The sequence below is a fragment of the Myripristis murdjan genome, chromosome 16 (assembly GCF_902150065.1).
Source record: "Myripristis murdjan chromosome 16, fMyrMur1.1, whole genome shotgun sequence".
Taxonomy (NCBI): Eukaryota; Metazoa; Chordata; class Actinopteri; order Holocentriformes; family Holocentridae; genus Myripristis; species Myripristis murdjan.
The window spans coordinates 34,246,400-34,261,566 of NC_043995.1; the positions used below are offsets into that span (position 1 = coordinate 34,246,400).

At 43.4% G+C, this 15,167-nt stretch overlaps 1 protein-coding gene across 1 annotated transcript in view; it reads right to left on the minus strand.

Moving 5' to 3' along the window:
* Positions 1 to 15,167, minus strand: part of LOC115373871 (collagen alpha-6(VI) chain-like) — a 73,426-nt gene that overhangs the window by 23,974 nt on the left and 34,285 nt on the right. Inside the window, exons 7-22 of the mRNA XM_030072484.1 lie at positions 14,973 to 15,167; positions 14,272 to 14,829; positions 13,127 to 13,705; positions 12,408 to 12,986; positions 11,932 to 12,287; positions 10,674 to 10,752; positions 9,793 to 9,938; positions 8,510 to 8,602; positions 7,749 to 7,802; positions 7,558 to 7,629; positions 6,053 to 6,079; positions 5,841 to 5,885; positions 5,404 to 5,457; positions 4,912 to 4,974; positions 3,516 to 3,581; positions 560 to 613 (exon numbers count right to left, since the gene is read on the minus strand). The exon at positions 14,973 to 15,167 is cut by the window's right edge and continues 366 nt beyond it. Of these exons, the coding sequence (XP_029928344.1) occupies positions 560 to 613; positions 3,516 to 3,581; positions 4,912 to 4,974; positions 5,404 to 5,457; positions 5,841 to 5,885; positions 6,053 to 6,079; positions 7,558 to 7,629; positions 7,749 to 7,802; positions 8,510 to 8,602; positions 9,793 to 9,938; positions 10,674 to 10,752; positions 11,932 to 12,287; positions 12,408 to 12,986; positions 13,127 to 13,705; positions 14,272 to 14,829; positions 14,973 to 15,167 (3,020 nt within the window). The remainder of the gene's footprint in view (positions 1 to 559; positions 614 to 3,515; positions 3,582 to 4,911; positions 4,975 to 5,403; positions 5,458 to 5,840; positions 5,886 to 6,052; positions 6,080 to 7,557; positions 7,630 to 7,748; positions 7,803 to 8,509; positions 8,603 to 9,792; positions 9,939 to 10,673; positions 10,753 to 11,931; positions 12,288 to 12,407; positions 12,987 to 13,126; positions 13,706 to 14,271; positions 14,830 to 14,972) is intronic.

The following is a 15,167-nucleotide window of genomic DNA, read 5'->3' on the forward strand; positions in this document are numbered from 1 at the left end:
AGCAGGTGAGGTTCCTCACTGCAGGTGCAAAACATGACCTTTTGTTCATGTTGTGCTTCATCAGGGTCCGGCTTGTCAACAGTTTCAGTGTGTGTGAGTCTGTGTGTGTGTGTGTGTGTGTGTGTGAGATAGCGGTCAGAGTGACAAGGTTTGTGATTTATGACGAGAATAACTTGCAGCTCAAATTAATCTCCAGGTTCCAGCTTTCAGACGATGTTCACCATCTCTGCTTTTCTTCTACTGTTGACCTTTGACCTCCCTCTGAAGACCCCCTGACCTCACCCCACCCCCCATCCTAATTATTTTTTACTATATTATATATATTGTAAATATTTTGTGCTTATTTGGGTTAATGTTGAACTTTACTGTCCATCTAAACGCTTCCTGTTTATCAACCTGACAGACACTGAGGCTGTCATACACACATGTAAGATAATATAATATAATATTATATAATATTATATAATACAATAAAATAAAATACAATACAGTACAATACAATACAATACAATATAATATAATATAATAATATAATGATATAATGAAGGTAAAATCTCACCAGGTTTCCGATGATTCCACTTCCACCAGGAAGTCCATCGTCTCCAGGATCTCCCTGTTTGTGTGTGTGTGTGTGTGTGTGTGTGTGTGTGTGTGTGTGAGTGAGTGAGTGTGTGTGTGTGTGTGTGTGTGTGTGTGTGTGTGTGTGTGTGTGTGTGTGTGTGTGTGTGTGTGTGCATGTCAGAGAAAGAGAGGAGCAGAGTTAGACAAAAAGCAAACAAAACAACACGTGCTCTCAGTCCTCACACTGATATGGCCACCAAGCGTGTGATGGAATTTGGTCGGCCAAGCAGCCAATCCTGAGTCTCCAAACTGTTGCCGGGGGAAACGACTGGCACGCAGAACGATGTGATATGGCACAGTTTCTCAAATGGGGGTACTCGTACCCCTTGGGGTACGTGGAAGAACTCCAGGGGGTACGTGAGATTTTTAAAAAATATACAACACATAGATCTGACCGAGCCATCTGATTGGTCAATCAGACGTTTAGAATGTGCTCAAATGAGCATGGCAGCACGCCTAGCCGTGCTCAAATGAAAAATACCTCATCACTGAAAATATTACTCTGCCTATATCTTATTGCCCGAGTCTGTGTGGTTTCCATGGCAACACGAAACATTTCACTGAAACCCGCATCAAAAGTCGCTGTCAACTTTGTTAGTCTGCATAATGGACCATTTTGTCAATTTTGATTTATTTGTCGACCTAAGTTTGGATAAACGGCTGAACGAGGAACACAAGACAGAAGAGAAAAAGGAGAGATACGCGAGAGTGACGAGTGAAGAGCTGGATCAGCTGGAGAGGTCAGGAAATGAAGCCGGTATGGCCCGGTCAACGTCTTGGGCCTTCAAATGTCTCCAAGACTACCTAACAAACACCGGGCAAACAGCTGATTTCTCACCTGTAAGGAAAGAAGAGCTGAACAAGATCCTCCGTGAATTTTATGGAGCTTTAATTTCTATAATAAAGAGAATGAAATGCCTCAGATTCAGCACCACGGACAGTACCTGCTGAGACAGATTCAGCACCACGGACAGTACCTGCTGAGGCAGATTCAGCACCACGGACAGTACCTGCTGAGGCAGATTCAGCACCACGGACAGTACCTGTCAGATTTTCCACAGAGATGTGCGGCTGTAACTTTGTTCTTGTTATTAATGTGTTAATGTTATCAGTTATTAATTAGCCTATTAATCATTATTAATTGTTTATTCTTTATGAGTTTTCTACGCCATTGATTGAATTAATTCGTCAATTTGTTTGCATCTGTACATTGAAATGAACATTTAATAAATCAACACATCTGTGAAAGCTGTGGTCTTTATTTCAGAGGTAAATTGCTAACAGCCTGAAAAGGTGATTCTATAACTCTGTTCAGCCTTAATGTGACTGCTTACTGTCCTTACTTTTGCTGCTTAGCCACATTAATCGGAGCTGACGTTAAATTGGAGTGACACACCCCCAGCTGAAATAAAACATCTGCCGGTGAGTTTATGAAAAGACAGATGTTTGTTGTGGTGCCGACACTGGAAAGCAGTAGCCTGTATTTAAATATAACTGTTCATATAAGTTGGTTGTAGATAAAGATCAGCTGTGCTGCTGAGTCGCTGTCACGGCAACTGTTAGATTAAAAATGACTGAGAAGTCGGCAGAAGTATAACTATCAGTCCATGAAAAAATGATTTTTTTTCCAGTGGATATTCTAGTTATGACATGATTGAGCTAGCAGAGCAGTTTTGTGTTGCTGTGTGTGTATTTATTCAGTTTTGAGAAATCATGATGTCTAGAAAACATGATAAGCCCAAGTTGGCTGCTGACAAGGACTAGTTACCGTCAGATCTCATGTATTTCCACTGTAACGGAGAGACTACTAGCAAAAAACTTTGATATTTTGAGAGCGACATGCCCAATGTATAAAAACATTTTAATTATATATTTTATTTTGTTGGTAATAGTTGTATAGTCGCATTATTACACTTGAGGGTGTGCATGACCGTCATTATTGTCACTTCACACCCTCTCGTGTAATAATGCTTAAATAGGCCTATATGTTAAAAAAATAGCATCCATACAATGTTCCTTAAAAATCATTATTTAGCCTAATAAACATTCATTAAAATAGAAATGGAAGTTCATAAATGGAATTTTATATTCAGTATTCAATTTCATCATCCTGAAAAACCCGGAGACCCCACGTGCTGAACTTGGGGGTACTTGGCTGAAAAAATATTTCATAGGGGGTACATCACTGAAAAAAGTTTGAGAACGACTGCGATATGGTCGAGGATGAGGATGTCAGCCTGACTCTACAGCTTTTTTTTTTTTTTTTTTTTTTTTTTTTACAAATTTCTAATGCACATATTTTTATATTCCTTCTCATATTCTTCTCTTGAGACTCTGAGCAGCTGCAGCCGAGCCGGAGTCCCGTCGGGGATCAAGAAAGTTTTTCTGATTCTGAGTGCGTGTGTGCCGCCGGCTCAGGACTGGCTGACTGGTACCAGCACAGATTATACAAGATGCTGGATTAAAGGCAGAATGAGCTGAGTTTTCCTGTGTGTGTGTGTGTGTGTGTGTGTGTGTGTGTGTGTGTGTGTGTGTATGTGTGTGTGTGTGTGTGTGTGTGTGTGTGTGTGTCTGCCCTCTGCCTGGATTTTCATATTTTGCTGAGCTCAGGACTCTTCTGGGCGTTGGCCTTTAGGTGGCAGGTGTGTAGCTCCCAACCAATCACAGAGCAGAGTGGTGCATCTCGACAGCACCACGTCCAATAGGAAGTTACGAAATTGGCGGACGCGTAAAAAAGGAAATGTAGCGAGGAGAAACGGCAGGCGGACGAAGCTCCTCCCACAGCGAGGGTGAATCTGGGGTTGGTTTGTTTCAGACGCAGAGAGTTGGTAGCCCCGCCCCGCCCTGCCAGCTGAGCTCAGGTCAGAGGGTCAGAGGTCGGCCGTGCGTCCTACCGGTAAGCCCGGGTTCCCCACGTCTCCTTTTGGTCCCGCGACGATGTTGTCGGCCCCCGGCTCCCCCTGTCAGACACAAGAGACAAATCTCACTGCTGCTGCTCCCACTGGGACCAATCATCTGCACACACACACACACACACACACACACACACACATACACACACTCACACACTCACACACCTGAGAGCTGCCAGGACACTTTCCTCCTCCCTGCTCTCTTTCACATCTACTCATTTATTCCTTTATTTTCAATATTATTTTACATTGATGTATTTATTCTTTTTTATTATCTTACATTTTTTTTAATGTATTTCTTATTTTGCACATATTTATTTATTGGAGCTGGAGCCAATCCCAGCGCTCATAGGGCAAAGGCAAGGAAATCCTGCTGGTCTGAGCCCAGAACCCCAATCTCCTCCTCAGCATCTGGACTCTGAAGAGACGTTGCTGTGACTTGGGCCGATTCAGAAGAAAACAATCTGCTGATTCTGGGCTCAGATCAGCAGGATCTCCTTGTTCCTGAATCCCATGTCAGAGTAGAATCTGCTGAGGGGATCAGCTGCAGGCCTGAGACACGGCCAGCAGCAGCAAAGGCAGCATTTCAAGTCAATATTTTTCCAGGTTTTTTCTTGTAAATTTATGACTTTAATCCTTTCTTTTCTCAGAATATAACCCCCCACCCCCTCAGTCTCATTCTCAGATGTTTGCTTCTGTCATGTTTCAGGTAAAAGCTGAGAGGCACAAACTGGAAGTTGCTCAACCGACTTTGTCCTCCAGTTTTGATAGTTTTCTTTTCCAGTAACTGAGAGCATACAGTCCACAAAAGCTGACCAAAGAGTGTGATGGCTTATAAAACTCCCTTGGAGAGAGAGATAACATTGAGTGATATGTGCGGTTTATTTAGGAGTTTATTGAACAATATGTGGAAATGATGCTGAATCCTGGCTTTGTCGTCTGGAAAGAAATAAAAAGATTTGAGACTTTTCAGACTTTGAGATTTTGGCTTTTTTGAACGGGAGGACCGAAGCTGTGCGATGCGGTTTGTGTAGGAGGTTTCCTTGAAAAAAGGAAAGCATTTCAGCAGCATACCAGAGCCGCTTTGTCAGAGCATAAAGAGAAAGGTTATATACGAATCATCCCAGGGAGAGACTTGAGTAAACATGGAGGCAGAGAGAGAGAGAGAGAGAGAGAGAGAGAGAGAGAGAGAGAGAGAGAGAGAGAGATGGAGGGAGGGAGGAGAGACTCGATATCAACAATAAGTCATGGCGATAGCTACACTGAAGGTTTGGGGAAGAAGACGAATGATTTCCTTTTTGGAACATTTCAGATTTTCCTGCAGCGATGGAGAGAGAGAGAGAGAGAGAGAGAGAGAGAGAGACAGATCCAGACTCACCGGGTCTCCCCTCAGTCCTCGCTGTCCTTTAAGCCCCGCCTCTCCTCTGGTGCCTCTGGTGCCCTGAGGATGACAAGGCAGCCTGTCAATCATCCAGCCCAAGGTCAGAGGTCAGCGCCTCCAAGCTTCACTTTATCAGCTGTCTGTGATCAGCTGTGCTCGGCTAAAGGGGCATACCGCTCAACTCCGCCCGCAGAGTTTCTTTTGTTCTGTTTGAGAGCCTTTGAGTGCACGTCATGTTTCAGGTGGCGGTAGATGAGGTTTTTTTTTTTTTTTTTTTTGATGCTATATACTTCCATCAGAAGTAATGTTGACAGAAACCTCGTCCAATTAAAAGCCATTAAGGGAACTGATTCAAATTTTTTACATTTTTGACTTCTCAATTTTTGCTTGTAATTTGTGCAAAACCTGAATGGAAACAAAGCGAATGTTTTTCAGAGTAAAAAAAAAAAAAATATGAACAAATAATCAGTGACAGGGTGAAGGTTTTACTGGGTTTCCAGGGCGTCCTCGTTCTCCTGCAGTTCCGTCTGCGCCTGTCGCTCCCTGCAAACAGAAACAGAGAAAGAACTCAACACAGAGATGCTGACAGACACACAGCTTCTCCTGCACAGCCACACACTTCCCCAGCAAAACCAGAAAACACCAACAAGTCCTAATCAGCTCTAAGGTTTTACGCCTCGAAGGCAAAAAATTAAAAGATACACAGAGGACTCTGGCTCCATAGCATAATGCTAATGATCCCAGGGTTTTTTTTTTTTTTGCTACAAATGACTGACACCACAAAAATGAACTAAATTATTGCATTTGTTAAAGAAGAAAAATCAATTTGAGACCTTTTCTACAGACCAGATTCAACAGATTTTACACATATTTGATGATGAGCGCTCAGTAATGATTTTATGTTAGTGTGCTGCTGAGGCTGGCACCTGTTCACCGTTGACTCCGTCCAGGCCGTGGTCTCCGTCGTCGCCCTGCAGCAGCGGAGGGAATCATCCGTCACATTTTCACCACAACTTTGCATTTCATTTCCTAGTGAGACTCAGTCCAGACTAAAACATTTATCCAAACATTTCTCGGCGCATGCAGCAGCTCACGGTATCCCCCGGGCTGCTAGGGTTTGGGGTCCAGCGTCACTCACCCTGTCACTCCGGTGGCCTCGGCCGCCCTGCACACACAGACGGAGCGCACGTTACACCCAGCGGGTTATCATCATCATCATCATCATCATCATCATCATCATCATCATCAGTAGTGACGGTTCGAGTCACAGCAGCAATAGTAGCAGGATGTTATAGAACAGTATTGGTCATCGTGGTTATAGTACTACACTAGTAGAGACAGTAGTCGTAGTAGTAGTAAGATTAATAGCATCAATAGTAACTTTATTTCAAAAAGTGTAAATGAAGTTATTATTATCAAGTTATTATTATTATCATAATCATCATTATATCACTATCATTATTATTATTAATAATAGTCATAGTATTAACAATACTATGACTATTAAAGGTAGTATTCCTTATAGTTGTTGCAGTAGTAGGAATATCAGAAGTGTTAGTAATGAGATATAGGTAGCAATAGATCAGGAACAACAGCAAAAAAAAAAAAAAAAAAGTACCTCTCAACACCAGAAGAGAGAAATATATATCTTTAGGAAAATTAAACACCACAAATGACAAAAATAAATAAAGTGGGTCAATTCAAACAAAATAAGAAAAAAAAACGTTGCATACCCTACCCTACTGCCCTAAGAGTAATAGAAATAAATACCTAAAATATACTAATTAACAACACTAAGAGCAATAGTGGCAGCAGCACTAATAGCAGCAATAGTAGTAGTAACGATAGTAGTAAAAGTAGTAGCAGTAATAGTAGTAGTAACAGTATTAGTAGCAGTAATAGAAGTAGTAATAGTAGTAGTAACAGTAGTGGTAGCAGTACTGACAACAGTAGCAGTAGTAGCAGTAGTCGTAGCAGTAGCAGTAGCAGTAGCAGTAACAGTTGTAGTAACAGTCGTTGTAGTAACAGTAGTTGTAGTAGTAACAGTAGGAGTAGTAGTAGTAGTTACAGTAGTAGTAGTAGTAGCAGTAACAGTAGTAGTAACGGTAACAGTAGTAGTAGCAGTAACAGTAGCAGTAACAGTAGTTGTAGTAGTAACAGTAGGAGTAGTAGTAGTAGTAACAGTAGTAGTAGTAGTAGCAGTAACAGTAGTAGTAGCAGTAGTAGTAACAGTAGTTGTAGTAGTAACAGTAGTTGCAGTAGTAGTAGTAACGGTAACAGTAGTAGTAACAGTAACAGTAGTAGTAACGGTAACAGTAGTAGTAACGGTAACAGTAGTAGTAGCAGTAACAGTAGTAGTAACAGTAGTAGTAGTAGTAGCAGTAACAGTAGTAGTAGCAGTAGTAGTAACAGTAGTTGTAGTAGTAGTAACAGTAGTAGTAGCAACAGTATTGACAGTGGTCATATCCGGGGTTTCAGAGGAGTATTTGGGCGCTTCATGATGAAATATAAATTAATTAAATTAAATCACCTTTCATTTTTTTCCCCGGTACATCAAACTGCTCAAATTTAAAGATTTTTGACAATGGAAAGAAAATAATGATTACTGTCCACATGTCTCTGTCTCTCTGTCCTCCTTCATACCTTCTGTCCTCTGGTCCCTCGGCAGCCCTGGATGCCCTGTGGTCCGCTGGGTCCCGGTGCCCCTCTGTTGCCCTGCAACACAAACAGCAGCTGCTGCAGTTACAACTGGACGCATCAGTGCACAAAACTCCTGCAAATAAGAGGGAAAACACTGACTCAGCGGTGAGGGACGAAAAAGAAACAGTACTCACGGCAACTCCCTCCTCTCCTGGGAAGCCGGAGTGACCCTTCGGTCCCGGCAAACCCTGCGGAGAAAAAAGAGCTGGTCAGAAGGCAGGAAAAGGCTCAAGGGGAAACTAATTAAAACTCAGTCAAAACAATCAAAACTCTCACAACTCGAGGATTAATCCACAGCCACAGTCTTCCATGTTGTCCAGCTGTATCTAATAATGTTGGTCAATCCTGCATTATTTAATCCAGACCCACCAGCTTGACACAGCTGTGATCATTCTAACTTCTTCAGAGTTGAAATGAAAAAATTGGTTTCTTCTGGTTGTTTCAGTGGTTCTCTTTCTATCACTGGAGAAATCACTCTGAAAATGCAGCCACAGTTTCATGCTGCATTCACTTGCATTTGGACAGTAGACTTTCAGTCAACAACATTATTTTTTCTGTTCGACCGGCCAAACTGGGGTGGCAGCTGGGGTGGCAAGGCAGCTGCCGCCCCATGCCACCATGGTAGATCTGCCCCTGTTATTGAACCAGTTGGCTGTCTTCCAGTGGAAGTGAGCCTGCAGCGTTCAGTGCTTTACTTTCCTAGCCATCTGTGCATGGAAACACCCGACCCTCCCTGCTTCCAACCACTGACTCTTCAACCAGGACTTGTTCAAATTTAGCTTTTATGAAATCACAGCAAGTTCTGTTTGCTCTCAAACCTTTCATAGCAATTTTGCATTTTTTCCTCAAACATTCTTGACATTGTGCCACAGTTGAAAGGCATGTGTTCTGTCACCTTTGGCCCCGGGGGGCCCCGAGAGCCACGGATGCCTTCATGTCCGGAGCATTTACACATGACGTTACAGCACTCCCTGTCGGCCACCGAGTCCTGCAGAGGGACAGGGAGACAACAAGAGACAGATGGATGTCAGAAGGGAGAGAGGGAGGGCAAGAAGAGATTGTGCAGAGGTCAGAAAAGTTCAAAAGGGAACCATTTGGTGTTGGGATTATGCAGCGCAACAGAAATCTGCTGTAAGCCCTGATTATAAAAGGTAAACATCAACAGCGTGCAGAGTGTCTGCTGCTGCACAGCCAGGCAGATCACACAGGGAACAACACTGCTGAATGGAGATTGCATCAATATATGATCCTTTTTTTTTTATTTATAAAGACTAAATAGCAAACCATAAGTTTCACTGGCTTTAGTTCTGTTGCCAGTGGCCACACCTATACATGGCAAGTCATTTACATTTTTCTCCATTTGACACTTCCCCGAGGCTCTGCTCTCCATTCCTGCAAAACTGACAAGCCGAGACAGGAAAGCACCTCTGTGCACATGATCAGATCTGCGATTCTCCACATGCTGAAATCCTCCAAATGTTTTCTTCACCTCTCAGTCTGTAAACAAGTTAGATTTGAGCAAAGCCGCACTAAATGAGTAAGACCAGAAAAAGCTCATTGGTGCAGCTAGGTTTAAAATGTGCTTCATCTGCAGAAGTGAAAAGCAGAGCGTCCTGTGAGCCACTGGGACGGTGCCATCTGAACCAGCACAGACCATCACCAGTGTTGCTCACTAATGTTCCTGGGATTTCATGTCAATGTCCAGTAATTTTTCAGAATGAATTGGAATTTAATAGAATAGAAAAGTGCATGAATACTTTTTGTATATACATATCTTGCTCTTTTCACAGTACAAACAGGAAGTGATGCAGCTGCAGAGCAGATACTACCAAGCGACTGAAGACTGAATGTGTTTCCTAAAGTGTCTCCTGAAGGGCAGCGAGCAGCGTTCCCCCTCAACCAACCACACACCCACTAAAAGACATTTAGTTCACTGACTTCCCCTCACAGGATTTCTGCAGAATGAAGTCCTTCAAACAAGAAAAGGTAGACAGTTTTCCTTTGTGGCAACTTGGGGCTGCCAAAACATAAAGTTGCCCACAGGGGCTTGAACTTTCCCTTTGTTTCCCATGACATTCTGACGATTAAGAAAGCTCCACTGATGAGAGTGTCACTGGGTGATCCAGTCACCTGAAAATGCTGAAAAGACAGCGATTCTAACAAGCATGAAGTACTCACAATCTGCTTGAGAATGGTGCTGCCAACACTCTGCATGCCGATGCTGAGAGGAAGCTTGTAGCCAAAACCTCGACCAAACTCCACCATTTGGAGCTGACTGGCATCGTGGACTCCCTCCAGGGCGACAGTCAGCAGAGCGTGGACTCCTGCACAAAATCACACACACACACACGCACACACACACATTTACTTCACAAAATCAGCTCTCCTCTGTTCACTTTATTACCTGCTGCTGCTGCATCCGCACAGTGCATCACAGCTGAGGAACATCTAAAGCTGTGTGACGATGGTGTTGTGTATGGTCTACATATGTGGACTGATATTAATAGACTATTGTCCACATGTTGACTGACACATGTTGTCTAACAGAAGAACACGTTCTGTAGCATGTTTAAAACATTGTCTTGCATGTTATGTGTTTCTTTGCACCAAAACAAATCCCTTCCCAAACAGGAACTGACGTGGTTCAGGTTCTGAGGTCTGACCGTATTCACTGTCGCACTCAACATCAAGGCTCACACACTCATCTTATTTTGCCTTTATTTCTTCCTTAAAGTAAACAATCACTACTTGCAAATGCTTTTTTATTTTATTTTTTTCCTACATTACTGACAGATGGGTGAGTTGGCTCTAATGTTTCTACAACCATAGGAAATGAAATACCACATCAAGTGCATTTCCTGGATACCCCACCCAAACAGAACTCTGCACAGGTTAGCATAAATGCTAAGAGCTACTTGAAGTTATTTGAGAAAATTGTTAATATAAACACGACTTTAAGGGTTGGGGTTATTAACAGATGAGGATTATTATGTCTATATTTTTCTCGACAGAATGTACAATGAAACTGAGCATGTTGGAAATGCATCCCCAGTTTTTACCAGATTCTCGTAGAAGTTCAGATTCTTGCTCCAGTTTCATCACGTCCTCATCGAGTCCATCTGAGAAGATCACCAGCACCTGATGGAACAGGTTGGTCCTGTGTTAGTCTGTAAAATCTGAGATTCCTTGGACAGCAAATTAAATATCATCATCTTACTCATGTAGAGCAGTTTGCAAATTATGGCTTTACAACAGGAAATTTCAGCCAAACATTCAGATATTCCAGCTGTAACAGCCCAGTCTGAAGGCAGGACGACCGACCCATTGCTCCACCACAGGAGCACCTGTCAAAGTCATGGTTAGAAAACTGCAGGGTTTTGAGAAGCTGCAGTAACCTGATGTGACCTACAGGGGGCAAAACAGCCCAGAGTGACCTGAGTTCAAATCCAAGCCCAAGTAACACTACAGTTTATTTTTAATGTGTTTGCTTAATGTGTTTGCTAATGTTAGCTGGCTAGCTAATTTGCTTGACCTCATCTTAATCAAATATTTTAGCTAACATTAGATAACAAGGTAAGAAGCTAACTAACTAAAGAGCTAACATATGAGTGTCAGAGACTCAGGGGGGTGTTTAACAAACACTGCATCCCTGTGTTTTTCAAACCCACTAACAGACAGAAACTGGTCCACCCGAACACAGGAGGGCCAACTCCTCAGGCCAGGACTCTGCAGTTTACCTACACCTGAAGAACAAGGGGCACATCTTTGAAGACCACAACGTACATATTGTGGACAGGGAGGACAGGTGGTTCGAAAGAGGAGTGAAAGAGGTGATCTTTGTCAAAGCAGAGAAACCATCAGTCAGCAGAGGAGGAGGCCTCAGATACCACCTATCCTCCATCTACAACACTGTCCTTTCATCCCTTCCCCGGAGATTAAAACACCAATCACACCTGACCTCATGTGACAGCGGTCGATCACACCTGGCACCAGATGACTCCAACGACTCTCAATGATGATGGTTAACACCCAGGATCTCCTACATATTAGTGGTATCTATGACACTGACAACAACCCTACAAAGGTCAAATACCTAAGTTTCCCTGCCAGTCAGTCAGAAGTGAAGAAGCTTCTTGGAGGAGAAGCAAAACATCTTCAAAAACCTACTATCAAGTCCAGTTGACCTTGATTTTAACTTTACTTGCAAGGAAAAATATCCTGAAAATAAAACATTTGTTAAGTCAGCTGCGACACTGACAGTTTATTGGCACAGATGTGTCTTCATGTATACAAGACTATTGTATCTGTGAGACTCACCTTCACCCCAGCCCTGGACTCTGCCCTGAACTTGTTGCTGAAGGACTGCAGCAGAGCTGTGTTGAAGTAGGTGGCCTCAGACATCTGCAGATTCATGACTTTCTTCACCACATCCTCATTGTATTCCTCAAAGTTAAAGTCATACAGAGATTGTCCGTCCCGGCTGACTACCCGGAAGGCGATGTTGGGCTTGATGGGTGTGGTTCCAGTGCAGCACAGACCCTGCATGCTAGAAACGTAGTGGACAATCTCTGGCAGGAATCTCTCGAGCTTCAACTGTCCACTGACCAGGAGCTGACCAGGAGCTCCAGACCTTTGAGAAATATCGAATCCCATGGCGATATCAACGCTGCAGTCTACATGAGACAAATGAATTAATGATTGGAAAATAAATTATTGGTAATCATTCAGAGAGAAAAAGAAGAAAGAAAGTGGAGGAAACACACAGAGAGACAAAGTAAGACTTCTCAGCTCACCAGATGGGTCTTTTTGGGGTTTGGATTTGCAAATGGTATCAACCACCTTTTGCTTGATGTTTGCCAAGCTGCCAAAGTTTTGCACAGTGAATAGCTTCTCTGGGTTTCCAGTAATCTGCAGGAGCTCCAGATCATGGACGTCTCCGATGCCGATTGCAAACACCTCAATACCAAGAGCTCTGAGATCGTTGGCTGCATCCTCCACATCATCCTGCGAGTCACCATCTGTGATGAGTATGAGATTCTGAGAAATTCTCTCAGCAATACGGCTACCTCGCGATGCTTGGAAATAGTCCCGGATGAATTTCAGAGCCTGTCCAATGTTGGTGCCTCCGCCAAGCTGCCGCATGTTGAGGATGTGTTTGTTCACCTCCGCCTCAGTGTAGTATTCATTGAGGTAAAACTCCTTCTGAGGATAGCTGCTGAATTGGGCAACTCCGACACGCACAAACTCCTCACTAACTTTGAAGCTGGTGACCAGTTCTGTCGCAAAGGTCTTCATGATGGTATAGTCGCCCGAGCTGATGCTGCCTGACTGATCAAGCAACATGACCAGGTCGGCTTTCTGTTTCTCACAAGCTGCCAAAGCAAAGCATGGGAAGGTCATTTCAGTGTTGCTGCTAATAAGTTAAGGTACCATTGATCACCATCAAAATGTTTCTTATGCAGAAAGTACAATATTTGAGTTTTGCAACTGCAACAGACGTTTTGACTCTTACCTGGCTTGGTAGTATTGCAGAGTACATGAGTAATATTCAGGTACAGAGTTTCCAGGTGATCAAAATTGTCCACGTAGAAGACCCTAGATGTGTCTCCACCAGCCATGATCTCCAGCTGATCCCTCTTGGCTCCTTCCACTCCAATACTGATTACACTCACCCCATTGTCTCGCAGGGCCTCTGATGGCCCAACCAGGTTGTTACGGTCTGTAGCGTCACCATCTGTGATCACCATTAGAATCTGAGGAACCTTTTGAGCCGCTCTGCCACCATGTTGAGCATCAAAGAACTGTAAGGAATACTCCAGAGCCTTGCCTGTGTAGGTGTCCCCATATGGTGACTTCAGTGCTGCTATGGCTTTAATAATTTCTCTTTTGGAGTAATACTTATTCAAGGTGAACATGGATTTCGGGTCATTGGAGAAGAGAATTACTCCAAACCGAGTCAGCTTCTCACCGATGGTGGTTTGATTCACCATCGACTCCATAAATTTGAGCATGCTTCTGAATTTGTTGAGAGTTATGCTGGTGGATCCATCCACCAGGAAAATAATATCAGCTACTTCTGTCTTCTTACAGTCTGTTTGAAAGACACAGAGAAAGGGACTTAGACATTAGGAAGACACAGGAAGACTAGTCCAGAGTGTTATGGACCTCTCAGTCAACATCTGTTATGATAACAATTGTGTAAAACTCAGTCCAAATGCAAACAAGAAACTTCAGATTTAATGTGTTTATCAGTCATGCTGCATTAACATCAGCCAATTCTGTCTTTTTTGGGAAATAGAGGGGCAAAAAAGGATGAGGGTGGTCAAGAATTGATCAGTTACACTTTTAATACAAAATCTTGCAAACTTTGAAACTTTTGGAGAACAGGAGCTTAAATGGGCAGTAATTATGTCCCCCCACCAATATCTCAACTACAGACCATGAATATATCTGCAGGGGGTTGGTAATTAATCTCAGTGAGCCAACAATTCCTCACCAGGCTGCAAAACTGACTTTCCAGCTCAGAATGTGTTTTGACGCAAAGACTCAACATCAGAGTTTCAAGACACTGCCCATTCCCTCCTTGATATAGGTGGATGTAAGTCTTTCAGTGGAATGAACACATAAATATTAAGAAAAATCCCAATCTGGTCTCACCTCTGCCAGGATCACAGATCTCCATGGCAACCTCGCTTTCCAGGTCCTTCAATGCATCAAAGTCCCTCTCAGAGTAGACCCTGTCCTGGGAGCCACTAATCTCCAGCAGCTGAGTGGTGTTGGCGTCCACCACCCCGATGGCATAGATCACAACCCCCTTGGCCCTCAGAGCCTCAGCAGGGCTTTTGACCTCGTCTGTGGCCTCGCCGTCTGTTATCACTATAAGCCTCTGTCTTAGGTCTTCACGGCCTCCTTGGGTTGCACTGAAATACTGTGAAACAGCAGTAATGGCAGCGCCTGTGTGCGTGCCTCCACCGATCTGCCTCATAGCATCTATGGCTTTCCACATGTCGTCTTTGTCATAGTAACGGTTCAGAGGGAATTGCAGCATTTGTACGGTGCTGAACTGCATGATGCCGATGTGCACGTCATTCTGCCCGACATTAGACTTGCTTACAACTGATTTCATGAAGTCTTTCATTTTCTGGTAGTCTCCTGGGTTGATGCTGCCGGAGCTGTCAATCAGGAAAAGGAGGTCGCCTGGTACGTCTTTGCAAGCTGTGGGCAGAGTAAGTTGTTAAACATCTATTATAATAATTACTATACACTGGCAGCTTTATGGCTTATAACTTTGAACTGATATCAGCTGGTACATACTGAATGTGCCTGAAAGATAAGAATAACAACTCAGATTCCCTTACCGTCTTGAGAACAGATGTCTGTGACAATGTCATCTTTGATTGGCTTCAGGGCATCAAAATCATTGACAAAGAATGTCTTCTTGGGGTTGCCTGCAATCTCTACTAACTCAGTTTCATCTGCGTTTTTCACCCCAATGGCATAGATGATGACGCCCTGTGCCCTCAGTTTCTCTGCAGGAGCCTTGACCTCGTCGG